Source organism: Enhydra lutris, unplaced genomic scaffold, assembly GCF_002288905.1.
Source record: "Enhydra lutris kenyoni isolate GAN:26980312 unplaced genomic scaffold, ASM228890v2 scaffoldscaffold12, whole genome shotgun sequence".
NCBI lineage: Eukaryota > Metazoa > Chordata > Mammalia > Carnivora > Mustelidae > Enhydra > Enhydra lutris.
The window spans coordinates 40,955,816-40,980,041 of NW_019154096.1; the positions used below are offsets into that span (position 1 = coordinate 40,955,816).

At 40.8% G+C, this 24,226-nt stretch overlaps 2 protein-coding genes across 3 annotated transcripts in view; one reads left to right on the forward strand and one right to left on the reverse strand.

Moving 5' to 3' along the window:
• LOC111144880 (nuclear receptor coactivator 4) overlaps positions 1 to 9,831 on the reverse strand; it is a 63,523-nt gene extending 53,692 nt beyond the window's left edge. The window contains exons 1-2 of the mRNA XM_022499454.1: positions 9,748 to 9,831; positions 4,861 to 4,961 (exon numbers count right to left, since the gene is read on the reverse strand). The gene's annotated coding sequence lies outside the window, so the exon portion shown is untranslated. The remainder of the gene's footprint in view (positions 1 to 4,860; positions 4,962 to 9,747) is intronic.
• A 1,102-nt stretch (positions 9,832 to 10,933) lies between these two features.
• Positions 10,934 to 24,226, forward strand: part of LOC111144757 (WASH complex subunit 2-like) — a 55,868-nt gene continuing 42,575 nt past the window's right edge. The window contains exons 1-7 of one of the 2 annotated variants that reach the window (XM_022499199.1): positions 10,934 to 11,009; positions 11,115 to 11,237; positions 12,039 to 12,203; positions 17,504 to 17,566; positions 20,058 to 20,231; positions 23,109 to 23,202; positions 23,988 to 24,046. In XM_022499199.1, coding sequence (XP_022354907.1) covers positions 11,007 to 11,009; positions 11,115 to 11,237; positions 12,039 to 12,203; positions 17,504 to 17,566; positions 20,058 to 20,231; positions 23,109 to 23,202; positions 23,988 to 24,046 — 681 coding nt within the window. In that variant the 5' untranslated portion in view covers positions 10,934 to 11,006. The remainder of the gene's footprint in view (positions 11,010 to 11,114; positions 11,238 to 12,038; positions 12,204 to 17,503; positions 17,567 to 20,057; positions 20,232 to 23,108; positions 23,203 to 23,987; positions 24,047 to 24,226) is intronic. The other variant, XM_022499198.1, reaches the window with a different exon arrangement.

The following is a 24,226-nucleotide window of genomic DNA, read 5'->3' on the forward strand; positions in this document are numbered from 1 at the left end:
TGGTTAACCCCTAAGTTAAGTAAGCAGAGACTTTAGTGGCCACACATGACAAAGAAAACAGGCTACAAAAGTAGTACAGGAAAGTCACTAAATAAACACATAACAACAACAACTGTAAGAAACATTAACTAAAATAAATCCTGGAAGGTAGGTATCTGACTTACAGCGTTGCCAAGTTATATTATTTAAAAAGCCAGGTTTTCAGTAAGAAATGATGAGATATGCAAAGAAATGATGAGATAAGCAACAGCACACTGAATAATTCTAAAAAAGAATGGAAAGGGACTTAGCAGGCATCAAAAGAGACTATAATAAAATAATTAAACATTTGGGAAAGCAAAACTGAAATAGAACATACTCTAAGTTGGGAACACAGCGTTGCTGCTGTGCTGGTCAATAGGTTCAGGCCAGGTTTTGGGTAACCTTTTACGTTGAACCATACAAAATATTTGTGTTTTTGTCATATAAAAACAGCAGTTTCATATGGCTCAAATTACCATTTGGAGTGACCACATGAGAGAAAAATCAGAGTGGAGAATTTGAGTCAAAATCTTTTGCCAATGGTCAAAGACAAAGAACCAAATATCATACCAAGTTCAGGGGCCTTCAAACTGGTTGCAAACTCAGAGATGAAATTCATGATTGGTAGCTGAAACAATTGGAGTAAAACTGGAGTAGGCTGGGCAAGAAGTGAGGAAAGCCCCAAGTAACAGTCTTAAAAGGACCCTGGGCTATTTAGGGCTTTCCTTTATTGGGAGTGGTGGTGGTGATGTACGAAGAAGGATGGCGGGTGTGGTTTAAAGATGTAGGGTCAACGTCGGTCCCAGTAACCTACATGATCTAATTGTCACAAATGTGAAGCGCCATTGTCATCAGGCTATTTATTTATTTAAATTCCAGGGCAGTTAACATACAGAGCTATATTAGTTTCAAGTGTACAATATAGTGATTCAACAGTTCCATACTTACCCAGTGTGCATCACGAGTGCACTCCCAATCTCCTCTACCTATTTCACCCACCCGCCCTTCCACCTCCCCTCTGGTAACCACAGGGTAGCCTCCCCTCTGTTCTCTATAGTTAAGAATCTGTTCTTTGGTTTGTCTCTCTCTTTTTTCCCTACGTTTGTTTGTTTGTTTTGTTTCTTACATTCCATATATGAGTGAAATCATATATTTGTCTTTTCCTGATCAGCCTATTTTGCTTAGCATTATACTCTCATTGTTGTCTCAGATGGCAAGACTACATTCTTTTTTATGGCTGAATACTATTCCACTGTGTGTGTGTGTGTGTGTGTGTGTGTGTGTGTGTGTGTGTGTGTGTGAGATATGTCTTTGACTATTGTCTATTGATGGACACTTGGGTGCTTCCATAGTTTCAGGTCTCACATTTTGAGGGTGTGTATGTGTGTGTGTGTGTGCGGAGTTAAGAAAGTGGTCCAGTTTCATTCTTTTGCATGTAGCTGGCCAGTTTTCCCAACACCATTTGTTGAAGAGACTGTTTCCCATTGCATATTCTTGCCTCCTTTGTAAAAGATTAGTTGACCATACAATTGTGGGTTTATTTCTGGGTTTTCTATTCTCTTCCCTTGATCCACGTGTCTATTTTTATGCCAGCAACATACTGTTTTGAATAATACAGCTTTGTAATATAACTTGAAGTCTGGAATGTGCTACATTCAGTTTTGTTTTTCTTTCTCATTGCTTTGGTTCTTCGGGGTCTTCTGTGGTTCCATACAAATTCTAGTATTGTTCTAGTTCTGTGCAAAATGCTGTTGATAGTTTGATAGGGATTGCATTGAATCTGTAGATTGCATTGGGTAGTATAGACAGTTTAACAATATTTGTTCTTCCAACCCATGAACATGGACTGTCTTTCCATTTCTTTTTGTTGTCTTTAATTTCTTTCATTGGTAATTTATAGTTTTCAGAATACAGGGCTTTTACCACTTTGTTTAAGTCTATTCCTAGGTATTTTATTATTTTTTTGCACTTGTAAATGAGATTGTTTTCTTAATTTCTTTCTGCTGCTTCATTACTAGTAAATAGAAATGCAAGAGATTTCTGTACATTGATTTTGTATCCTGCAACTTTATGATTTCATTTATCAGTTTTAGTAGTTTTTTGATGGAGTCTTTCAAGTTGTCTATATATAGTATCATGTCATCAGCAAATAGTGAAAGTTTTACTTATCAATTTGGATGCCTTTTCTTTCTTTTTGTTGTCCAATTGCTGTCGCTAGGACTTCCAGTACTGTGTTGAAGTAAAGTGATGATAGTGTCCTTGTCTTGTTCCTGACCTTAGAGGAAAAGCTCCCAGTTTTTCCCCATTGAGCATGATGTTAGCTGGGGATTTTTCACATATGGCCTTTATTATGTTGAGGTATATTCCCTCTAGATCTACCTTGTTGAGGGATTTTATCATGAATGGATGTTGTACTTTGTCAAAACTTTTTCTGCACTTACTGAGATGATCATATGGGTTTTATTCTTTCTCTTATTGATATGATATATCACACTAATTGACTTTTGAATACTGAAACAGTCTTACACCCTGGGAATACATCCCTCTTGATCATGGTGAATGATTTTTTTTTTAATTGTACTGTTGGATTTGAATTGTTAATATTTTGTTGAGGATTTTTGCATCTACATTCATCAGAGATACTGGCAGGTAGCGCGCTCTCTCTCTCTCGTGGTGTCTTGCTACTTAATTTTTAAGAACTCTTTAATATAATCCTAATATATTAGTGATACCAACCATTTGTCTGTTATATATGCTGCAAATATTGTCTCATGGTTTGTCAATTGTTCGTTGACTTTTTATGATGGCTTTTAACCATGAAAAATGTTTTATGTTTATGTATTCAAATTTATCAATTTTTCTTTATTACTCTGGATTTCAAGTCATAATAAGACTTTCTCTACACTGAAGCTAAAGAGGAAATCATTCATGTTGTCTGCTAGTACTGCATGGTTTTGGTTTTTGCATTTAGATCCCTAATCCAGTAGGAATTTATTTTTATGTGAAGCGTTAGGTATGGTTCTACTTTTATCTTTTCTCAAATGGTTACCCAGTTGTTTCAGCACTATTTTTTAGAAAGTCAATTTTTGCCCCAGTGGCTTGAGATGACCCTCCACCAATATTCCAAGTTTCCAAATGTGTCTGTCTATTTTAGGGCTTTTTGTTTTATTCTATTCTGCTGGTCTATTTGTCTACTCGTGCACTGATACTGCACAGTTTTGTTATAGACGCTCTTTAGTGTGCTTTCTTGTCTGATAAGGCTAGACCTCCTCAGGTTTTCCTTTTCATTGTTTGCCAAAATATTTTTGCATATTTTTTTCTATATTGTATTCTTTTTTTTTTAAAGATTTTATTTATTTATTTGACAGATGGAGATCACAGAGAGGCAGGCAGAGAGAGAGGAGGAAGCAGGCTCCCTGCTGAGCAGAGAGCCTGATGTGGGGCTCAATCCCAGGACCCTGGGATCATGACCTGAGTCGAAGGCAGAGGCTTTAACCCACTGAGCCACCCAGGCGCCCCTCTATATTGTATTTTTGCTGAAAATGCATAATCTGCATTTAATCATGAGGAAACCGAGGGAAATTTTATACAAGAATTGGCTAATATTCTCCACAAAAAAAGGTGGAGGTCAGATCAGAAAAAATTTAATTATACATAAGTAACTATTATATTTATAAAATATTATAATATTATATATAATCAATCTCTTTGCCAAATGTAGGAGTTGCAGACTAGCTACTTTTGAAGCAAATGGGTGGGCAAAACTATCATGATGCAGGAGCATTTCCTAGTAGTTTAGCTTTGATTAAACTGTCAGTGCAGGAACTGGACTCCTAGGAAGATGACAATGTCTCCTGATAAGACTTGCCAACCACTTCTAGGAATGATGTTGGCATTACTTGGTGGTGCAGGCTGGATAGCCTGCCTTCTGATGTATTTGGGCAAGTAGCAGAGCCAAGGGGAGGCTGGATAAACATGTGGAAGGGTTATTTGTTTTTTAATTTTTTATTTCTTTTCAGCGTAACAGTATTCATTGTTTTTGCACCACACCCAGTGCTCCATGCAATCCGTGCCCTCTCTAATACCACCACCTGGTTCCCCCAACCTCCCACCCCCCACCCCTTCAAAACCCTCAGACTGTTTTTCGGAGTCCATAGTCTCTCATGGTTCACCTCCCCTTCCAATTTCCCTCAACTCCCTTCTCCTCTCCATCTCCCCTTGTCCTCCATGTTATTTGTTATGCTCCACAAATAAGTGAAACCATATGATAATTGACTCTCTCTGCTTGACTTATTTCACTCAGCATAATCTCTTCCAGTCCCGTCCATGTTGCTACAAAAGTTGGGTATTCATCCTTTCTGATGGAGGCATAATACTCCATAGTGTATATGGACCACATCTTCCTTATCCCTTCGTCCGTTGAAGGGCATCTTGGTTCTTGTAGAAGGGTTATTTAATGTCATATAGTACTAAAACTCAAAGGTTTGCAGCTGATTTAAAGTTCCAACTCTTGAATCTTTATCAGGCTGTCCTAGAGTTAAAGCCTTGACTCACTCTCAAATTCAGAAAAAAAGAGCTCAATGATTAACAGAGGCAGGGAGAAAGGCTATGGTAGAAATGCATTCCTGACCGCCGAGAAAGTGCGGCTTGTTGACATATAAAGTCAGAGTTTGGTATCAGCAAGCAAAGCCGCTTGATTCCCATAACTCATCAGCCTCTGTCACTCTGTATGTGGATCAGCTTTTCTGCCCAGGTCAGAGAGCAGGGATCTCTTAGAGGAGTATGTTGTACTTACTGTGGGGTGCCTGGTGTCTGGGTTTTCTGACATTTCTGACTCACCTCACGCGGAGCCTCTGAACTGCCTGTTCTTGGAGAAAATCTTCTCTCAGGCACTTTAAATGACTGTTAGAAGAACCATGGCTTGCTCACTGGAGGGACCTCTGTAAAATAAAGCAGGTTGGCTAGACTTTATTTTCAAGAAAGCAGAGTTAGAAAATCAATTCTTACGTATAACACATTTGATGGTCAACCTCAACCATGGATATTTAAAAAAAAATTTTTTTTTAAATTTATTTATTTGGGGCACCTGGGTGGCTCAGTGGGTTAAAGCCTCTGCCTTCGGCTCAGGTCATGATCCCGGGGTCCTGGGATCGAGCCCCGCATCAGGCTTTCTGCTCGGCGGGGAGCCTGCTTCCTCCTCTCTCTCTCTCTCTGCCTGCCTCTCTGCCTACTTGTGATCCCTCTCTGTCAAATAAAAAAAAAAAATCTTAAATTTATTTATTTGACTGAGAGAGATAACAAGTAGGCAGAGGGGAAGGCAGAGAGAGAAGGGGAAGCAGGTTGCCTGCTGAGCAGAGAGCATGATGCGGAGCTCGATCCCAGGATCATGACCTGAGCTGAAGGTAGAGGCCCAACCCACTGAGCCACCCAGGCGCCCCAACCATGGGTATTTTAAAACTGGGGGTAGTTCAGTGTGAAATCTGAGAGCTATGCATTATAAAAGCATAAAAGCATGTACTCTTTTTTATTGCCAACTTTCTCAGCCTGTAATGCCCAAAGGTATAAAATTAATAATACTATAGAAAACATTACGTTGTTTAATACCTTTGAATTCCTTTATTGAAAAGGCAAGCAGCTTGTTGTTTACACTATTGCGTATACATTGAATTAAGTTAGAAACTGTTATAAAATGAGATTTTTTTGATCATCAGTATTTCAAAAATATTTCAGATAAAGGCTACCCAGAATAATTACATGTACATTTTAAGAGCTGTAAACTCACCTTGCAGGCAGTAGTTTGCTGAACTAAACCAGGGGTTTCACCAGAGATAACGAACAATGTCATAAATAATTTTGTGAGTCTTGTTAAAAAGAAATTGGTGGGAAAAAAAAAGAATTTGGTGGGGTGCCTGGGTGGCGAAGTTGGTTAAGCGTCCCACTCTTGGTTTCAGCTCAGGTCGTGATCTTAGGGTCATGAGATCAAGCCTTGCATCAGGCTCTGCATTCATTGCAGAGGCTGTTTGAGATTCTCTCTCCCTCTGCCCCTCCCACCCGTTCTCTCTCTCTAAAATAACTAAATCTTAAAAAAAAAAAAAAAAAAAGAAAGAAAAAAAGAATTTGGTCCGGGGGTGATTGGTAAAATATATCTTGTAGCTAAGAAATCTAACTTGAAGAGTTATAGAATTTGACACTGTTGGAATATAGTTGCACACATTTGCTGCTCACGCTTCATATACTAGTGCAAAATGATAATAGTGGTAGTAATTTGGCTTCAATTTGGCCATACTACCAGATATAGAATTAATAAAGCACTAAATTAATTAATTAAGTAAGTAAGTACTAAATTAATTAAGTACTAAAATAATATTTTAAAAATAATCATAACTGGGGCACCTGAGTGGCTCAGTTGGTTAAGTGTCTGCTTTCGGCTCAGGTCATGATCTTGGGGTCCTGAGATTGACTCTTGCATCAGGCTCCCTGTTCCGTGGGAAGTCTGCTTCTCTCTCTCTCCCTTTGCCCCTCCCCTGTTTGTGTTCTCTCTCTCAAATGAATAAATAAAATCTTAAAAAAATCATAACTACCGTTTCCTTAAAAAAGCATATGATTTACAGTTAGTAGACTTATTAAATTGGGTCAGAACTATATTACTGGATTCTTAGGTTTGTGAGTTCTCATAAAACAAAACTCAAAAGTCCTTTAGAATAATCAAACCATAGAGGGGTAGCAATACATGCACAGGAACTGAGGGCTTGGTTAGAGATAGTTGGTAACAATCCCAAATTCTCATGCTATAGTTACACCATTTGTATCACTCATTACTTAGAAAACCAGCTGGATTTAAGCACTTTTAGTTATGGGTCCAAATTCATTTACATATATTAAATACTGAAGCTATGGTACAGATCTTGTTATAACTGTCTTGCCTCACACTGTAATGTAAAACGTGGTATTTAACACTGCTTGTATGAATTATATCAATGATAAAGAATTTGGATAAATTGAGGCTTTTAAAATTAGTATTATTGTTGTTACTTTTTCCATTGGTATTTGCAACTTCAGCAATGACTTTGTGAAACTGTGTCTTAACAGTGAACAGTTCTGTAGCTTTGAAAATGCTGGGTTTTCAGTTGTTTGGATTTTTGTTTGTTTGTTTGTTTAGAGAGAGAGAAAGAAAGAGTGCACACAGGGGGCGGGGAGGGGAAAGAGCAGTGGGAGAGAGAGAGAATCTTAAGAAGGCTCTAAGCCTAGCATAGAGCTGACCCAGGACTTGATCTCATGACCCTGAGGTCATGACCTGAGCTGAAATCAAAAGTTGGTCACTTAACTGACTCAGTCACCCAGGCACCCCTGGATTTTCGATTTTAAGGCAGATTTTGTCAGTGACTTTTCTCTTATTAAATCCTCTAATATTAATGAACAATTCATTAAATTATTAGGAAATAATATATATTATATTGGATTGTAGAATGCTAAGAAGTTTATGTCTTCAACAAAATTGTCAGACCTGTCCCTGACTTTGTGCAATATCCACATTATAGTCATTCACTGAAAAATAAGGACAAAAATATGCTATTGTTTCCACTATGTGAAAAATAAAATCTTGTAAATCATAAAACATCCCTACTCTTATTACAACTATTCAAAAGATTGTGAGCTTATCAAAATGCACATGTAAAAAGTTTTTTGTTTTTTTTCTAAAGTAGGCTCCACATACAACACGGGGCTTTAACTCATGACTGTACAATTTAACTTAACTCATGTTCTGTACAAATGATCATGAGTTGCAAGCTCTACCTGGTGAGCCAGCCAGGCACCCCAAAACAAGTTTTACTATACTGTAAAATGGGTAGATTTATCTGAATTCTCAGGCATGGTTACGGCAGGGCAAGAATTCTCTAACAAATTCAGTAAAAAGCATGACTCAGAAACATTTGAAAAGGTCTATGGGAGAAGTGCCAGTAATGACTGTAGGATTCAACAAAGACAAGAAGAGGTTTCAAGATAGCACCATCCCAGGGAGGCTAGAAAGCCTCCATCAAGAGCATAGTGGTCACCAGTCTTGGGCAAGAGTGGGGACAGCTTTTCCAGGACTGGAAGAAGGGAGCATGTAGCCTGTTGTTTTTGTTTTCCTAGCATCTCTTATCTCTGCTTTTGGTAAAAGTCCCAAATTTTTGTTTGGGGACCCACTTAGAGGTGGGAGGAGTGGGAATATGATCTAAGGGAAGCCAATCAGATTCTATTTATCTCAGGAATTTGAAAGTTCAGAAAAGAAACACAAGAGGGGAATTGATTGGACCTTTGTCATTCTGGTGGCAGTGGCTCAAAGGGGACTCCTGAGTTCCTGTGGTCTATGCCCTTCCCAAGCCCTGCCTGCTTAGTTTTTCCCTAACTGTGAGTTCTGTAGTTTCTTTCCCCCAAATTCAATTTTGTCAGTTTTCCAATTTCTGTTCTGTACAAATAAAGAGCTGTATGAGATACAGAGCATCAAGAGTGTGTACACATCAAGGTGTGTATACATAGAAACATTTTAAGCATGAGGTGGGAAGGGAAAGTCTGTTCTCTCCCGCAGAGGCAAGTGGGGTAGATAATATGAAAAACGCTATGAAGTTATGGAAAGGAGCTAATCAAGGATAAGTATAAAGATCAAGGATAAGTAAAAGGACTGCTAATCAGGGCTGAAGTTTTAGCCATATTTGCAGAATATAATTTCTAGTGATTTCATTCGGAAACCTTGGTTTGGGAAAGGAGAAAGGACATAATTGGACTGATTCAAAGTTAGGAGCTAGCAGGGCTATGTGTCAGAAGGTTGACATGAGGATACTAAAGAACTTTCAAGGGAAGCTGATGGCTACTATCATGTGTGTTATGCAGAACAGGGAAAGAAATAAAGCTAAGAAGGTGGCACTGGGGGAAAAGGGGGAAAACTGAGGGATGAGGTTTGGGCTCGTTGAGAACAGACTAGGGAATAAAAGAAAGACCTTAAAATTTAAGAGGCTGCTCTGCTGCAGTCCAGATTTAGAAGTAAGAAAATCAGGTGATAAGAACTGGGGTGCGGGTAAGTGAGGGACTCTGAGAACTGGGATATTGATCAAGGTTATTAATACACATTGAGCCCAGGGTCATTAACTGGCTACCTAAGTTGATGATGTCAGATGAGATGCAAGGGCAGTAACTGGCTCACCTAAATTTTACCAACCAAACTGTAAAGGCTTTTGTTTTGTTTTTATGGAGTGAGGCATTCTTCTACAAGGCTGGTAGACAGCCAGTTAAAAATAGAGTTCCCTTAAGAGAGTAAGATGAGATACAGTATAACATAGTGGTTAACAGTGTAGGTTCCTGGCTCTGATTCTCTGCTGATTGTCTAACCCTTAGGAACTTATCTTTCTGTGCCTCAGTTTCTTCAACTATAACATTAAGATAATAGCACCTACTTCACAGGGCCTTGTGAGAATTAAAATGAATTAATATGTATAAAGTGGTCAATACTCAGCACTTCATAAATGTTAGCTACTACTATTAAAGGGAGACAGATATAGAAATAAATTATAATACAATGTAATACTTTACGATATTTATACAAACATATAGAAAACGACAGGGGCAATTAAACTGTACTTGAAATAACTGGGCACATTTTCACTGAGGTGATGGAAGCAAAAACAAAAGAAAATCCAAGAGTTGGACAAAGAGCATAGGGACAGTGTAAGATCCATGTTTAATACTCACCAGAAGGCAGGAATTGTGCTAGCTGTTTTTAGAATATCACCACATTTAAGGGCGCCTGGGTGGCTTAGTCACTAAGCATCTGCTTTTGGCTCAGGTCATGATCCCAGGGTCCTTGGGGCTCCTTGCTCAGCGAGAGCCCTGTTTCTTCCTCTCCCCTGGCTTATGTTCCCTCTCTTGCTGTCTCTCTGTCAAATAAATAAGTAAAATCTTAAAAAAAAAAAAAAAAATCGCAGGGGTGGGGGTAGGGAGAGGGTGGTTGGGATATGGACATTGGGGAAGGCATGTGCTATGGTGAGTGCTGTGAAGTGTGTAAACCTGGCGATTCACAGACCTGTACCCCTGGGGCTAATAATACATTATATATTAATAAAAAAACAAAAACAAAAACAAAAACAAACAAATGAAGAACCTAAAAAAAAAAATCACATTTAATACCTGAGAACATACTAGGGAATAAAAGACATGTATCTTCCTTTTCCTGAGGAGGAACGCTAACAGAAGTTAAATGACTTGCTCGTGGGTTGGTCTGGCACAAGAAGAACTCAACAAAGGGAAAAATCTGGATCACTCAGCGTTAGCGGGGAGCTGGGAGAACTGAAGATATACTCGTAGGAGGGATCAGATTATAAAAGATTTTGCTTGTCTTATGAGAAGTCTGGACTTCAATCTGTGGACAATGCCGAGTGAGTAAAGGCTTTTAATTAAGCAGGACCTACACAACGAGTTGAAACCGAGCAGGTCAGCAGGGATGGTGATGGTCAGATTGGTCCATCCTTCTCCACTTACTGAGCGCCAAGGCGCGGACCCAGCGAAGGGCAGCGGAGTTGCAACCAGGAAGACACGCAGTTGGGAAAGCTTTGCTTCCTCCCACGAAGGCCGGAGCCCCTAGACGGGTTGTTTCACAGGTTCCTTTCGGGGTTCCTTTCTGGAGAGGAGCCGGGCACGCAGCGCGCCCCACAGCCACCGCCTGCGCCCTCCGGCTCCACAGCAACCCCACCACCAGCGCCCCCAGGCGTTCGCATCCTCTCTTTCTCCCCGCTTCCATCTTAGCCCAGCCGCAGGCCTTCCGACTCAACTCCGAATCCGTGGCCACTTCTTTTTTCCGCCGGCGCGGCACATCCGGTCACGTGCGAGCCCGGTCACGTGACAGCCGGTCACGTGCCCGGGCTTCAGGGTTCGGGTCTCCGCTTCCGCAACCCTGCGGGCCTCGGCGAATACCGTGGTGGCTACCCCGGAGCTCGCCGAACTGCACCGCCGGGATGGTGAGGGCGGAGGGCGGCGTGCAGCGGGCAGGGTTGGGTCGGGGCCTGGCTGGGGCCGCCGTCTCCTCGAAGCTCAGCCCTATCTTTTCATCCTTCCCGCTGCAGATGAACCGGACGACTCCCGACCAGGAGCGGGCGCCGGCGTCCGAGCCCGTGTGGGAGCGACCCTGGTCGGTGGAGGAGATCCGCAGGAGCAGCCAGAGCTGGTCGCTGGCGGCTGATGCGGGCGTGAGAGGCGGGCCCCAGGGACGGGAGTGGAGTGGGGGGGCCGCCTGGGGTGACGCGCAGCTTGCTAGCAGAAGGATAGGAGCCCCGAATCCTTCTCCACCCGGTCTATCTCGCTGTCTCTGTTATTTTAAATAACACGCCCCTTCTCTATATCAAAAACGCCACGGTGGCGGACCCTAGGCACCTGGGCGGGGGCGGGCTTGTCGTCCTTAGCTGGCTGAGTGCCCCCACTTGGACTGCAGCCCAGACGCGGGGTTCTGTTCCTTGTTTGGGTTTTCCAGCGGTGCACCCACCTCCATCTTGAGGGAGGCAGATGGATTTTCTCTGCGCCCGGGATTGCTAGGGCACCAGTAAGGCCATTCCACGTTGGGACCCGGACTGTATGGGGAGGTAGACAAACCACTGTGTGGATCTCCTGCAGTGGGACTTTAAAGGCCTGGGGCCCTAGAAGCTCGGAACTGTGATTCTAAAGTCCCATATGAATACATTTTTTTAAAAAAAATAAGAGTGGTGGTTTGTTATTTCGCTCTTCGTCTGAGATTTCTGAAGAACCAAACAAGACTTTAAAATTTCTCCAGATATGAGATAGCAAGTGTCCGTCCATTTACTCCTTGCCACTGTTGTGAAGAGCTGCTTTAATGTTTTTCCCTGCTGCTTGGTCTTGGGTACTGTCAAAAGCAGCATCCATTACATTCCAGCACACACACTCAAAGTTGAAAAGAAAATGGGTTCTTTTTTCTTTTGACCCACAGAGCAGACACATGTGATACTGATATTGCTGTATTTTTTTTTTTTAAATAGCTGCTACAGTTTCTACAGGAATTCTCACAGCAGACTATCTCTAGGACCCATGAAATCAAGAAACAAGTGGATGGACTAATCCGGGAAACTAAAGCCACAGATTGTCGTCTTCATAATGTCTTCAATGACTTCCTTATGCTGTCTAATACCCAGTTCATTGAGAACGTGAGTTACATAGTTGTATCAGACTTATAAATAATGCTTTTTGGAGAAGCGAGAGTCCTATTGTGATACTTAGTGGTTTTTTATTAGGTACCCTCTTCAATTTTGATGAATGTAGGGGTTCTTGGGAATTGAAGCTTCTTCCTCTAGGATTAATGCCTTTTTTTAAATTAGTAAAATTTAGGGGCGCCTGGGTGGCTCAGTGGGTTAAGCCTCTGCCTTCAGCTCAGGCCATGATCTCAGGGTCGTGGGATCGAGCCCCGCATTGGGCTCTCTGCTCAGCAGTGAGCCTGCTTCCTCCTCTCTCTGCCTGCCTCTCTGCCTACTTGTGATCTCTCTCTCTCTATCAAATAAATAAATAAAATCTTTTAAAAAATATAAATAAATTAGTAAAATTTATTTTTTCAAGCTTTAAAAAAAATCTAGTGATACAGTTTTTCTTAGTTCTAGTTTTTTCATCCGTTTTTAGTTTTAGTTGTGCTGACTTGGATGGCATTCCAACAAGCCTTTTTGTGGACATGTTCTGTAAGGAGAGCTGTACACCAAGTCTGATCCTCTGGGCACCAAAATATGGCTGCAATATTGACTGTGTCCATCACGTTCTGATAAGTTATATTAAAGGCATGCGTGTGCCTACTTGGAATAGTCTTTTTTTTTCTTTTTGTAGTATTGATTAACATTTTGTTTCAATGGCTGAACCTGTGATATGGAGTCAGCTCTAAACAGAGTATTGAGCTTTGAGCCATGATTTTTCACTATATATGTATTGACTTTCTAAGTGCTAGGTCCTAGGAATACATAGGTAAGTTAGCTAGGCCTCTCTTTGGAGAATACCACAATATTCCGTAATAGTGTAATTCCCGAATAGAAAGAAAACAAATGTGGCTAGAGCCCAGTGAGTGAAGGGGAGACTGTTAAGAGATGAGAATGGAGAGGAAGCTTAGTTAAGCGCTTCTCTGTGTCCATCGGGAGGTTAACTTCCTGAGTGTCAGCCTTAAATAATCTGCCAAAAGAGGATTATTAAAGTAGCCTATTTCCCGAGATTGTTAGATGTAAAGTATTAGAAAGGATTTTGAAAATTGCAAAATTATAAAAGCCCGAGATTCAGGACTGTGACGAGAGAGCCAAATATTGTCATGCAGGTATCTTATGCCACATAGTAATGCGTTTTTTTTAGTAGTTCATGTTGAATAACCACTACCATTTTTGGTAAACTGTATAAAATAAGGATTTAGTGAAGGCGTTAGAGATCTCTTTGCCAGTAAGTTTAAGATACTGCAAGTGTTCTAGTAAACTCTGTAGTCAGCTTTGGCCATCTGTGTAGAATGTGCGTGCTTGGTTCTGAGCATCTTTCTCACTGGCAGATGCAGTTTACAGGTGTACGCAGCCCCATTTCCTTTTCATCAAGCCACATATAGTCTCCTTTTGAGTATACTTGTTTGCCCTCATTCTGTACCTTTCTTGCTGGGTCAGGTATTCAGCTCTTCTCTGCAGTCAGTGCTGGAGCCCTAGAATGGGCAAGGAGTTGAATTGGAAGGGTCCCTTTGTACCCAATGTGCCTGTACCCAGGCACCCACATTCAATTGGTACCCAGTTGAATTTTGTGGAGTAGGGGTGGGCATCATATACTGTTTTTTCTGAATCACAGTCTTCATGTCATACTTATCTCTCACTTAGCTTGTTACTTTCTGGCCAGGTTTTTTTAGGTTTTGAGTTTTCCTTGATCTAGCGGGTTTTTTGGTTCTTGTTGATTTTTTTTTTTTTTTGTAGTAGTTCTTTATTTCTGTTCACTTCTTGGATGCCTCTTTTTCCATACGTTTTTCCTTTGCCTTAGTCCTTAAGCTTCTTCCCCTTCCATTCTGCAGCCAGAATTCCCCTCTCAGTGTGCTTGTTTTACTGCTTCTCATACCTCCCTGTAATGTCACGTGTTACGTGGCCTTCTCATTCGTGGCAGAACATAATGATGTGAAGGGTGCAGCTGATGCTTAATAAAACTGTGGAAAAAAATCTACGTATGTTAAGACACTTTGCAGTGATTTAGCTTTTTATATGTTTTCTTCAAACCCTGACACTGGTGCTCATGTATTACAATTCCGGCTTGAATGATGGTGCCATTTAGTTTCACGGTAGTTTGTTAGAAAGTTATTCAAGATCACAGGTAGGTTTCTGGGTTTTAGTAGTTAACCTCAGAAGCAGGTACCCAGGTTGAAAAATGCATTACAGAATTAGTGAAATTAAAGAGCAATCAAAACTTTCTAGGACAATAGAAATTAGTACCTTTAGTAAAGGCCCAAGAGGGGACTCTGAAGGAGGAGATCTACTAATTAACAGTGGCATGTTATCAGAAGGGAACAGAATTCTTAAGGTTTCATTAACCTATTAATTTAAGAATTTTGTCCTGAAACATTTAAGTGACCTAGAGATGACTTTTTTTTAACTTAATTTTTTTAGTAATCTCTACACCCAAAATGGAGCTTGAACTCATGATGCCAGGGTCACGAATCGCATGCTCTTCTTCTTCTTTTTCTTTTTTTAAAGATTTTATTCATTTATTTGACAGACAGAGATCACAAGTAGGCAGAGAGGCAGGCGGTGGCAGGGGGTTGGGCAACAGGCTTCTCTCTGAGCAGAGAGCCCAACGCAGGGCTCGATCCCAGGACCCTGAGAGCATGACCCGAGCTGAAGGCAGAGGCTCAACCCACTGAACCACCCAGGCACCCCAAGAGTCGCATGCTTTTCTGACTGAACTAGCCAGGCACCCCAGAAGTAACTTCTTCAGTGCCCTTCTTATTAGTGTAATTTCATATTTATTGATATAATTTGTTGTGTCAAACTACGCAACTAAGTTAGGCCCCACATTTGTTCTAAATATTGTATTCTTTGGGCCCAGCATGTCCCTCGTTTGTAGGACCCTAGAGAATTTCTGAATAAATGAACGAGAGAACACATAAATGAAAAGGACCAGGGCTGTTTATAATCTGTTAAGAAGTCCTCAGCCCCTGGTTCCTTTTCACCAGTTTACCACCATATCTCTGACCCCATCTACCCAAATGAAGAAAAGATCCTTTGAGGGGGAAATACTAAAGATATTTACAATCTGGGAATAGCTACCTGATTTAAAAATTATCAAGAAACACATGAAGCCGTGAGGGTAGCCTGTTAAGAGTGAAGGAAGTTAGCATTGATTGTCTGCTGCATGCTGAGGACTTGAGATACATCGTTCTCGTCACTGTCGGAAGATCCACGGGTTTTATATATTTGCTGGATAGTTCTTAGAGGTCAAGTTTGGCCTACCAGCTGCAGTCTACTAATATCTTAGGAAGTCGTTTTTGATGATAAGCCGGGGAAAAAGTAAGATGTCGGTGCTAATCAGACTTGAGCGTGAAGCTCAACCTTTTAGGTTAAATGGTCTTGCTATTTAAAATCTGAAGTGACCCTGGTAGCTGCCATGTCTGAAAGCCTCAGTTTTGAGATTTATTTACTTTTCTGTTCCTGTCTCTGAAGATTACCCGCCCCCCCCAATTTCTTGTCCTTATAGAACAGTTATTTTTTAAAAGTATGGAAAACGAAGCAGCATCTGAAATTTCAGATGGTGGAGGGGGGCCTCTCAGCCTTCTGACATATATGCATTCTAAGTCCATTTCCCATGCTGACACTGGCCTTTTAAGTTTTTTCTTTCCTGTTACAAAAGTAATGAACACGGGACGCCTGGGTGGCTCAGTTGGTTAAGCAGCTGCCTTCGGCTCAGGTCATGATCCCAGCGTCCTGGGATTGAGTCCCACATTGGGCTCCTTGCTCATCAGGGAGCCTGCTTCTCCCTCTGCCTCTCTGCCTGTGCTCGTTCTCTCTCCCTCTCTCTCTCTCTCCCTCTCTCTCTCTGACAAATAAATAAATAAAATCTTTAAAAAAAAAAAAGTAATGAACACTTGTAGAAGAGATTGGCATAGATAAAAAGTACTAAAGTGAAAAAATTAAAACCACAAAAAATCAACTATAATTCCACCTCCCCAAATTAACCAGCCATTGAACACTTTGCCATATTTCTTTCTAGTTTTTGTTTTTAAACTTTAATCTTTTCTGTATGTATATATTTGAAGGTCACATTTTTCTTAATATTAGTTTATTATTTTATAACCATTTTAATGGAATCCTTCAAATGTCTAGAACAGAACAAATAATAACCACAAATGCTAGTAATATGCACCACTTTGCATTAGCAGACTTTAATATTTTTCCATATTTGCTTCAAAGGCACCAACTTCCCATTTTTTACCTTAACTCTAGATATTTTGGGTGAGGGCCTCTCTTTGTATATCAGTATTTTTATTCTTACCTGGAAAGTATATATCTGCATGGATGTGTAGGAGTGGTTACTAGATGTAGTACGAAATAGCAATGTTACTTTGTTTTTTTCCCCCATATGGGTAAGCTTTATTTTAAGTTCTTTTCCTCACTGACTCATGTGTATGGAAGTATGTATATATACACTTGTGTTTTGTGAATGTAAAATTAGGCTTACGTGTAATTATGGATCAGTTTCTTGCTTCTGTATTTTATTATGATTTCTCTATGCCAGCATCCCAATATTAAATACTGTAGATTTCGAATAAGTCTTACTAGGACACATTCCCATGTCTTCATTTTAATAGTTAAATAGTTAAAAAGTAAAAGACATCACAGTGAGTTACTGGAGCCATAGCTCTCTTGGAAAAGAGATGCCTGCCTGCCCATGCTGTACAGGTCAGTCAAATGCCTGGCCTTCTGGCAAATATTTGGTGGGCTTGGCTTACCTGCTTTCATAAAATCGGGATAATAAATTTTACCAACAATTTTAAGCAACAGGATGAAAAACAACTTTTACCATTTCCATTGCTCAAAGTGTTAAAACTCTTGTTACCTAGTAGGTAAGTTCTACGAGTTGGCATTTCCAGTAGCCTCATGTTTAAGTACCTGTATCATTGCACTGTCAGCATTAGGTATTAGGTTACACCAGAAGGTATGAAAATGGTATCTTAATTGTTTTTGTGACTCTTTCGTCAACCAGCCATGAGATTGAACTTTTTTTCACGTTTCCTAGTCTTTTTATCTTTCGTATCTTTTTGTATCTTTTTAAGTTTAGTATTTGGTGCATTAACTGCTGCTTTTTGACTTTTGTCTTTGACTGATGGCCTCAGTCATTTGTTGAACGATTGTTTCTTCTCTGTCTTTGACTTTTTATATTGAGTGTTGAATTTGTATATTGTATATTGCATGGTGTTGCAAATATTTTGACCGTTTAACAGTGAATTTGCTTCCACATGTAGCGTGTATATGACGAAGAGGTGGAGGAACCGGTGCTCAAGGCTGAGACAGAAAAAGCAGAACAGGTACTGGCACTAAATCTCTATTCTGTTGAGTCTTGACTTAGGGAAAGAAAGTGGTGGAACTTTGTAACGTGGCTGGTGGGGGATTGTGGGCAAGAGGATGGTTACTAGGGGAAATGGAAAGGCTGCTCCTGATAGCCCAGGGGTTAAATTTTTTGGTTTGTTTCTGAAATTTTGTATAGTAAGAAATATATAAAGTTTCTAAATTCTGGCTTCAGAGCAGAGCACAGGTCAGTGGAGATTTTCTCTAAAAGGCCAGATAGTAAATGTTTTAGGTTTGTCTGGCTACATCTGTCTCTTTCCCTTCTTTTCCCTTCTTCTCTTTCTCCTTCTTCCTCTCACACCCTTAGAAAATGTAAAAACCATGGGGCGCCTGGGTGGCTCCGTCGTTAAGCCTCTGCCTTCGGCTCAGGTCATGATCCCGGGGTCCTGGGATCGAGCCCCTCATCGGGCTCCCTGCTTGGCAGGAAGCCTGCTTCTTCCTCACCCACTCCCTCTGCTTGTGTTCCCTCTCTTGCTGTCTCTCTCTCTGTCAAATAAATAAATAAAATCTTAAAAAAAAATATGAAAACCATTCTTACCTTGAGGGCTATACAAAAGCAGACCACAGACTCGTCTGTAGGTTATGAGTTCTTTGAAGACCATGTTTCCCTGTTCTTTCATGACAGCCTGGATTCCTACCAGTTGGAAATGACAGTGAGACAAATGCTAGTTTAATCCACACACGTTTGCGTGCCTCCAGCTTGCCACAGGATGTGTTAGTAGAGGGCATGGAATGCTCAGAGAGCATGTATTGACTCTCCTAAGATTGCAGGGAGCTGGTGACTTAAAGAGTTAATCCTCAGGAGCTTATGGTCTTGGTTGGGGCACTAGGGAATAACACGTCAGAACTGCTAACAGCTCTGAAAGTTCAGATGAGAAGGGCTGAGTGATATAAGCAGGGAAAACCTACATGGATATGATGTTAGCTAGGTGAAGGAAGAAGGGCCAGATTTTAAGGCCATTTCAGTGAGAGAGAATGCCAGCAGCTGAAGTTCAGTGTTGGGGTATGTGCCTGGTATTTTATGGACTATGTTAATGGAAGATACTGGTGGCTAGGCAGGAAGAAGGAAAAGGGAGTTGGGGTGGGGAGGTGCTGGAGGGCTATCCCTGGGTGTTGCTACACCATGGGCCAGAGCATAGTTAAGACATTCTGGGCTTTCTAGTCCCCTGGCATAAGTTGTACCTTCCACTTAGGAAAGGGCTGGAATATAAGTTTATAATGGGAGTAGCCTCGGCTCAGCTCTAATTTACTGAGAAAATACACATCACTTGAAAAAGTTGGTATTCTGTGAGTAACTGTTACTCAGATGAAACTGTTAAGATAGGATGTTAGACACCACCCATACTTCTGCCTATTATCAGCTTTAAAAAAAGTTACTTTTAATGATTCTCAAACAATTTGCTAACCATTTAAATTTGAATGCAATGGATATGGTTACACCAGGTCAGGTTCATTGTGAAGTGATGAGTGTGTAGTGCACTATTTTTAAAAAGTTACTTTATATTTACTTCACAAACATGTTTTCACACACGCAGTGCACTGTTAGCTATTTAACTGGAACCAAGGATACCAGAGTGGAAAAAAGATGCAGCCAGAACAAAAAAGCCCCATTAGAAAGACTTCCATACTTGAGGTAAAAGTGTAAGAGATTCACAGGTTTTCCCTTTGATCCTCATAACAGCACTGTATGGTTTGGTTCTTTCTATAATTTTATATCAGCTTCTAGAATATTTATGAAGAGGGGAAATGACATGATTTTTTTTTCAATATTTCTCACAGCTGAAGACACAGTTGATGAGTGAGGGGACTGTCACTGAGAGTTGCTGTGGTAGAAAATGGAGGCCTGTGGAGTATTTTCAGCAGCTTGGTGATACGTACAGACATTCACTGGGGACATTGTTTTAGGATCTTGTACAGGATAAGTCCGAGATGGAACTGACCCTCTCTTGGTTTGAAACAGATTTATAAAATAGCCATAATTACTAGATTTTGGTTTTTGTATTTTAACTAGTTGAAAAATGACATCTCTGGCTGGAGTATTTCTGAAGTCTTAACCTCTGAATTGTCCAAAGACACATTAACCAAAGTTTGTGGGATGCAGTCATGATGAACCTGAAAATCTAGGCCCTTCATTCCTTCAGTGGCAGGGGAGTAATGTACCATTCATGGGCAGGGGATTTTTACATAGGTTACTTAGCTGAGCCATCGTACCAGAGTTGTGCTTTTGTTTCTGTAGGTGGTGAACTGGGAACTTTGGGACCTCAGGTAGTTCGATCCATGTCTGGAAAGTGACAAATTTGCGGTTTAAAACCTACTCCAAGGTCTCTTGAGACATTTCGCAGAATATGATTTCTGTTAACATTTTTAATTGATTTCTTTTTGTTTTATTGTGTTTTATTAGGGTGGTATCAATATTTTGGAGATTCATGCTGAACAGTAATTTTTTTGTAGGAAAAGACCCGGGAACAGAAAGAAGTAGATCTGATTCCTAAAGTTCAGGAGGCTGTGAACTATGGTTTGCAAGTATTGGACAGTGCATTTGAGCAACTGGATATAAAAGCGGGAAACTCAGACTCTGAAGAAGAAGATGCTAATGAACGGGTGGAACTGATCCTTGAACCCAAGGTAAAGGCATTCAGTTCATATATTTATTGTTACACTTGTGTTTGGGTGCTTTACTTGGGCACAGAATCAGTAAGACATGGACTTGACTTTGAGGAAGCAGGCGTGGCACTTAGCAACTTCACATTTCTTCTTCTGGAAAGACTTGGTTTACCTGAACATTGATACAAGGCAGCATGCCAGGGTAGGAGAGTACAAGGGTGTGGGGCATGGTTCCTACTCTCACAATGCTTCTTACAGCATTACCAGCTGGTGGGAGAGAGGAGACATTTATATGAGTCCTGATCATAAGTGTTCTGAGAGAGAACTGACTTCTAGCTGGGAAATGAGGGTATAGGGGAGACTTCGATTGTGTTTCCAAGTATGGGAAGGCTCATGAGAGGGGCAGATTGTTGGGAACCTGAAGTTCTCTGTAGCTTGTGCTAAGGGAGACTGCAGAAGTGTTGAAAGAGTTTAAAAAAACATTGAAAGACATTTGGGTTGATTTCAGGTTTTGGCTAGGATGAGTAAAGCCATTATGAGCGCTCATGAATAGACTATTAGCCTTGAAATTGGGTACTGCTTTACTATTACTTTCAGATCTGCAGAGCAGACATCTGGGGCAGCACAGCCACATGGAAGAAAACACAAAAGGTTGCCGTATTGATTTTGAGAGAGAGTCCTTGTGACACACAAGTGTGTTATGAATTGAAACATGCCACGGGGGCGCCTGGGCGGCCCAGTGGGTTAAGCGTCTGCCTTCAGCTCAGGTGATGATCCCAGGGTCCTGGGATTGAGTTCCTCATCAGGCTTCTTGCTCAGTGGGGAGCCTGCTTCTCCCTCTGTCTGCCGCTCCTCCTGCTTGTGTGCTCCCTCTGTCTGTCTCCCTCTGTGAAATAAATAAAATCTTAAAAAAAAAAAGAAAAAAAGAAACATACCACAGAGCCAAGCTCTTCTGGTCATTTATTCTTCTGCACGCTTCTCCTTCTAGTTCAAGCTTCCAGTGTTGTACGGTGTCGGAGCCATTCCTTTTGCACTGGTACACTTGCTAGCTTGCCTTCCCACTGTAGAGATTATCAGTCAGCTGTGGACCCTGGGCAGGTGTATTGCCTGGGCCATACTTGTTAGTTCCAGCTCCTACACTGCTTTCTTTTCTAGTGGGAAGGCCTTCTAAGTCACGGTTAGCCCAGTTAGTACTTTTTTGTTTGCACTGTTGTATCTTTTTGTTTTTTAAGTTTTTATTTTTTCATGTAATCTCCACACCCTGCGCGGGGCTCAGACTTACGACCTTGAGATCGAGAGTTGCACACTCTACCAGCTGAGCCAGCCAGGTGCCCCAGTTGCTGTGGTGTCTTTAACCTTTACATTAACCTTCCCAAATTCTTTCTGGAGTTAAGCATCAGAATTGTTTTCTCCTGCACCCCTAGGGTCTTTCCAGTAGAGAAGAGAGATGTTGGCCAAATGCCCTACTTTGCAAAGGACAAATCAGTTTTTTTCTGTGGAGGTGGGAGGTTTTCCTGGGTTGAAGTGCTTTCTTGAACTTAAATTTTTAATACACGTGTGTTGGGTGGGACTTAGAAGATGGGAATGGAAGGGTGTCCAGCAGGTTTTCTCTTATATATTGTGTCCTTCATTTTATTCTGTTGTTTTATTATCTGGTTTTATTTTACCAACTTCGTTTTTCTAAATTATACAGTGGGTGCTGCTGGGGGATATTATTCTTTTTCCTTCTTTGGGTCATTTTTTTCTCCTACGCAGGTTCTCATCAGTTCTCATGTGCCTTTAGTTCATTTTGTTGACCGTAGATACTTGCATAGTGGCTGTCTGTTTTCCTCTTATCTAGCCCATGCTTTATGTGCCCTCTCCGGCCTGCTCTTCACTGCAGTGCCGTGTGCAAGAATCTGCTGTTGGTCCCCACCTTCTCCCACTCCCAAACCTGGACACACCCACCTGCCTCCCATAGTCCTAAAAAAGCATCTGGGTTATATCCTCAGTGTGCTTCTTTGCCAATTTAGGACGATGATTGATGATTCTCAAGATCGATTGGTTGAATGGTTGATTTTTGCTCAGCAGCACTGCATTTTAGGGGAGGAAGGCAGGCTAGGACCCATCAGTGCTGGCCAGAGCTTTCAGTTTCTTTATTTGGGCCTCCTCTTGAACATGTTACTATGAAGTTGTGACCCTTATTTGGTTACTGCTGGTAAATTTTGTGCATACCTTTGCTATTTCGAGTATAATGAGGCCCTTGAGAAGGGACATTCTGTGTGATTTAGCTTCTCTTGGCTATTTTTTACCTAAAGATTTAACTTTTTAAAAAGTCAGTGATTTTTTTTTTGTACTTTGCATCCTGCTGTTTCTTATTCTTCACTCTCATTATGTAACTTGTTTGGGGTAATCAGATGCAACAAGATGTCAAATGGGAAACTTATTTTTCTTGTCATTTTTTTAAAGAAAGATTTAATTTATTTATTTGACAGAGATACAGCAAGAGAGAGAATACAAGCAGGGGGAGTGGGAGAGGGGGAAGCAGGCTTCCCACCAAGCAGGGAGTCTGATGCGGGTCTTGATTCCAAGACCCTAGTATCATGACCTGAGCCCAAGGCAGATGCTTAATGACTGCTCCACCCAGAGGCCCTGGAAACTTATTTTTCTTTTTTTTTTTTTTTTTAATTTTTATTTATTTATTTGACAGAGATCACAAGCAGACAAAGAGGCAGGCAGAGAGAGAGAGAGGGAAGCAGGCTCCCTGCTGAGCAAAGCCCGATGTGGGACTCGATCCCAGGACCCCGAGATCATGACCTGAGCTGCAGGCAGTGGCTTAACCCACTGAGCCACCCGGGCGCCCCGAAACTTATTTTTCAACCTGAATATTTCATGGCTATTATCTTTCATTCTTTACAGGATCTATACATTGATCGTCCTTTACCTTATTTAATTGGGTCAAAGCTCTTCATGGAACAGGAAGATGTAGGTCTTGGAGAGCTGTCTAGTGAAGGTATTCTTTTGAGCCAAATATTTTCGTTACTTTGAACATTTATATCTTTTTATTTTAAAATAATTTCAGTCTTTACCTTAATGTTATTAGAATATTGCAGAGAACTCCTCTATACTCTTCCTTCAGGTTTACCAGTTGTTAACATTCCATCACATTTGTTTGATTTTTTCGATTATATATACATCATGGTTTTTTTCTGAATCTATTTGTTAGAGACAGACATCATGCCCTATTACTCCAAAATATTTCTGTGTGTGTTTTCTAAGATCAAGGACAGTCTCAAATGTATCTAGGGTCTATTATCAAAGTCAGGAAATTTTACTGACATAATTCTACTAGCTAATCCTCAGTCATATTTCAGATTTTGCCAGTTGTCCCACTTAAGTCCTTTATAGGCTCTTTTCCCTCTGGTCTAAGCTCCAGTGTGGGATCACCTACTGCATTTAGTTGACAAATCTCTGGTCTTCTTTTAGTCTGATATAATTTCTCAGCTTTTCTTTGGTTTTTATAGATTTCACATTTTTGAAGCATGCAGGCCAGTTTTTTCCCTTGGTAATTAACTTTTTTTGTAGCTAATAAGTACCTTATGGGGAGATGCTTTAAGGCTATGTAAATGTTTTACTCCTCACTACAGTGAAGATACTTTTAGTTCCAGTTAATGTGTATAGATGCTTTTATCAAAATCTCTGTGATGCTCAGGTGTTGTGTTTTGTGATTTTTGAGAAGGAACTAAGGATATTTTATTATGAATATTGGCGATAACACTTTTTCTTTCTTCTAACCAGAGGGGTCAGTAGGCAGTGATCGTGGCAGTATTGCAGACAGTGAAGAGAATGAAGAAGAGGTAAGGGCTGTTTGGTGTCTCCAGGTCATGGTGGGCAGGAACCCAAGGGTATGTTTAGCAGGCTAAATAAGTATTCGACAATTAACAATCTCTTTTCACAAATTTTTTTAATAGTGATAGCAGCCATAATCTGAGGTGTTTTTTTTTTCTTTGCTTCTGAGTTTACCTTTTGTCTTGTGT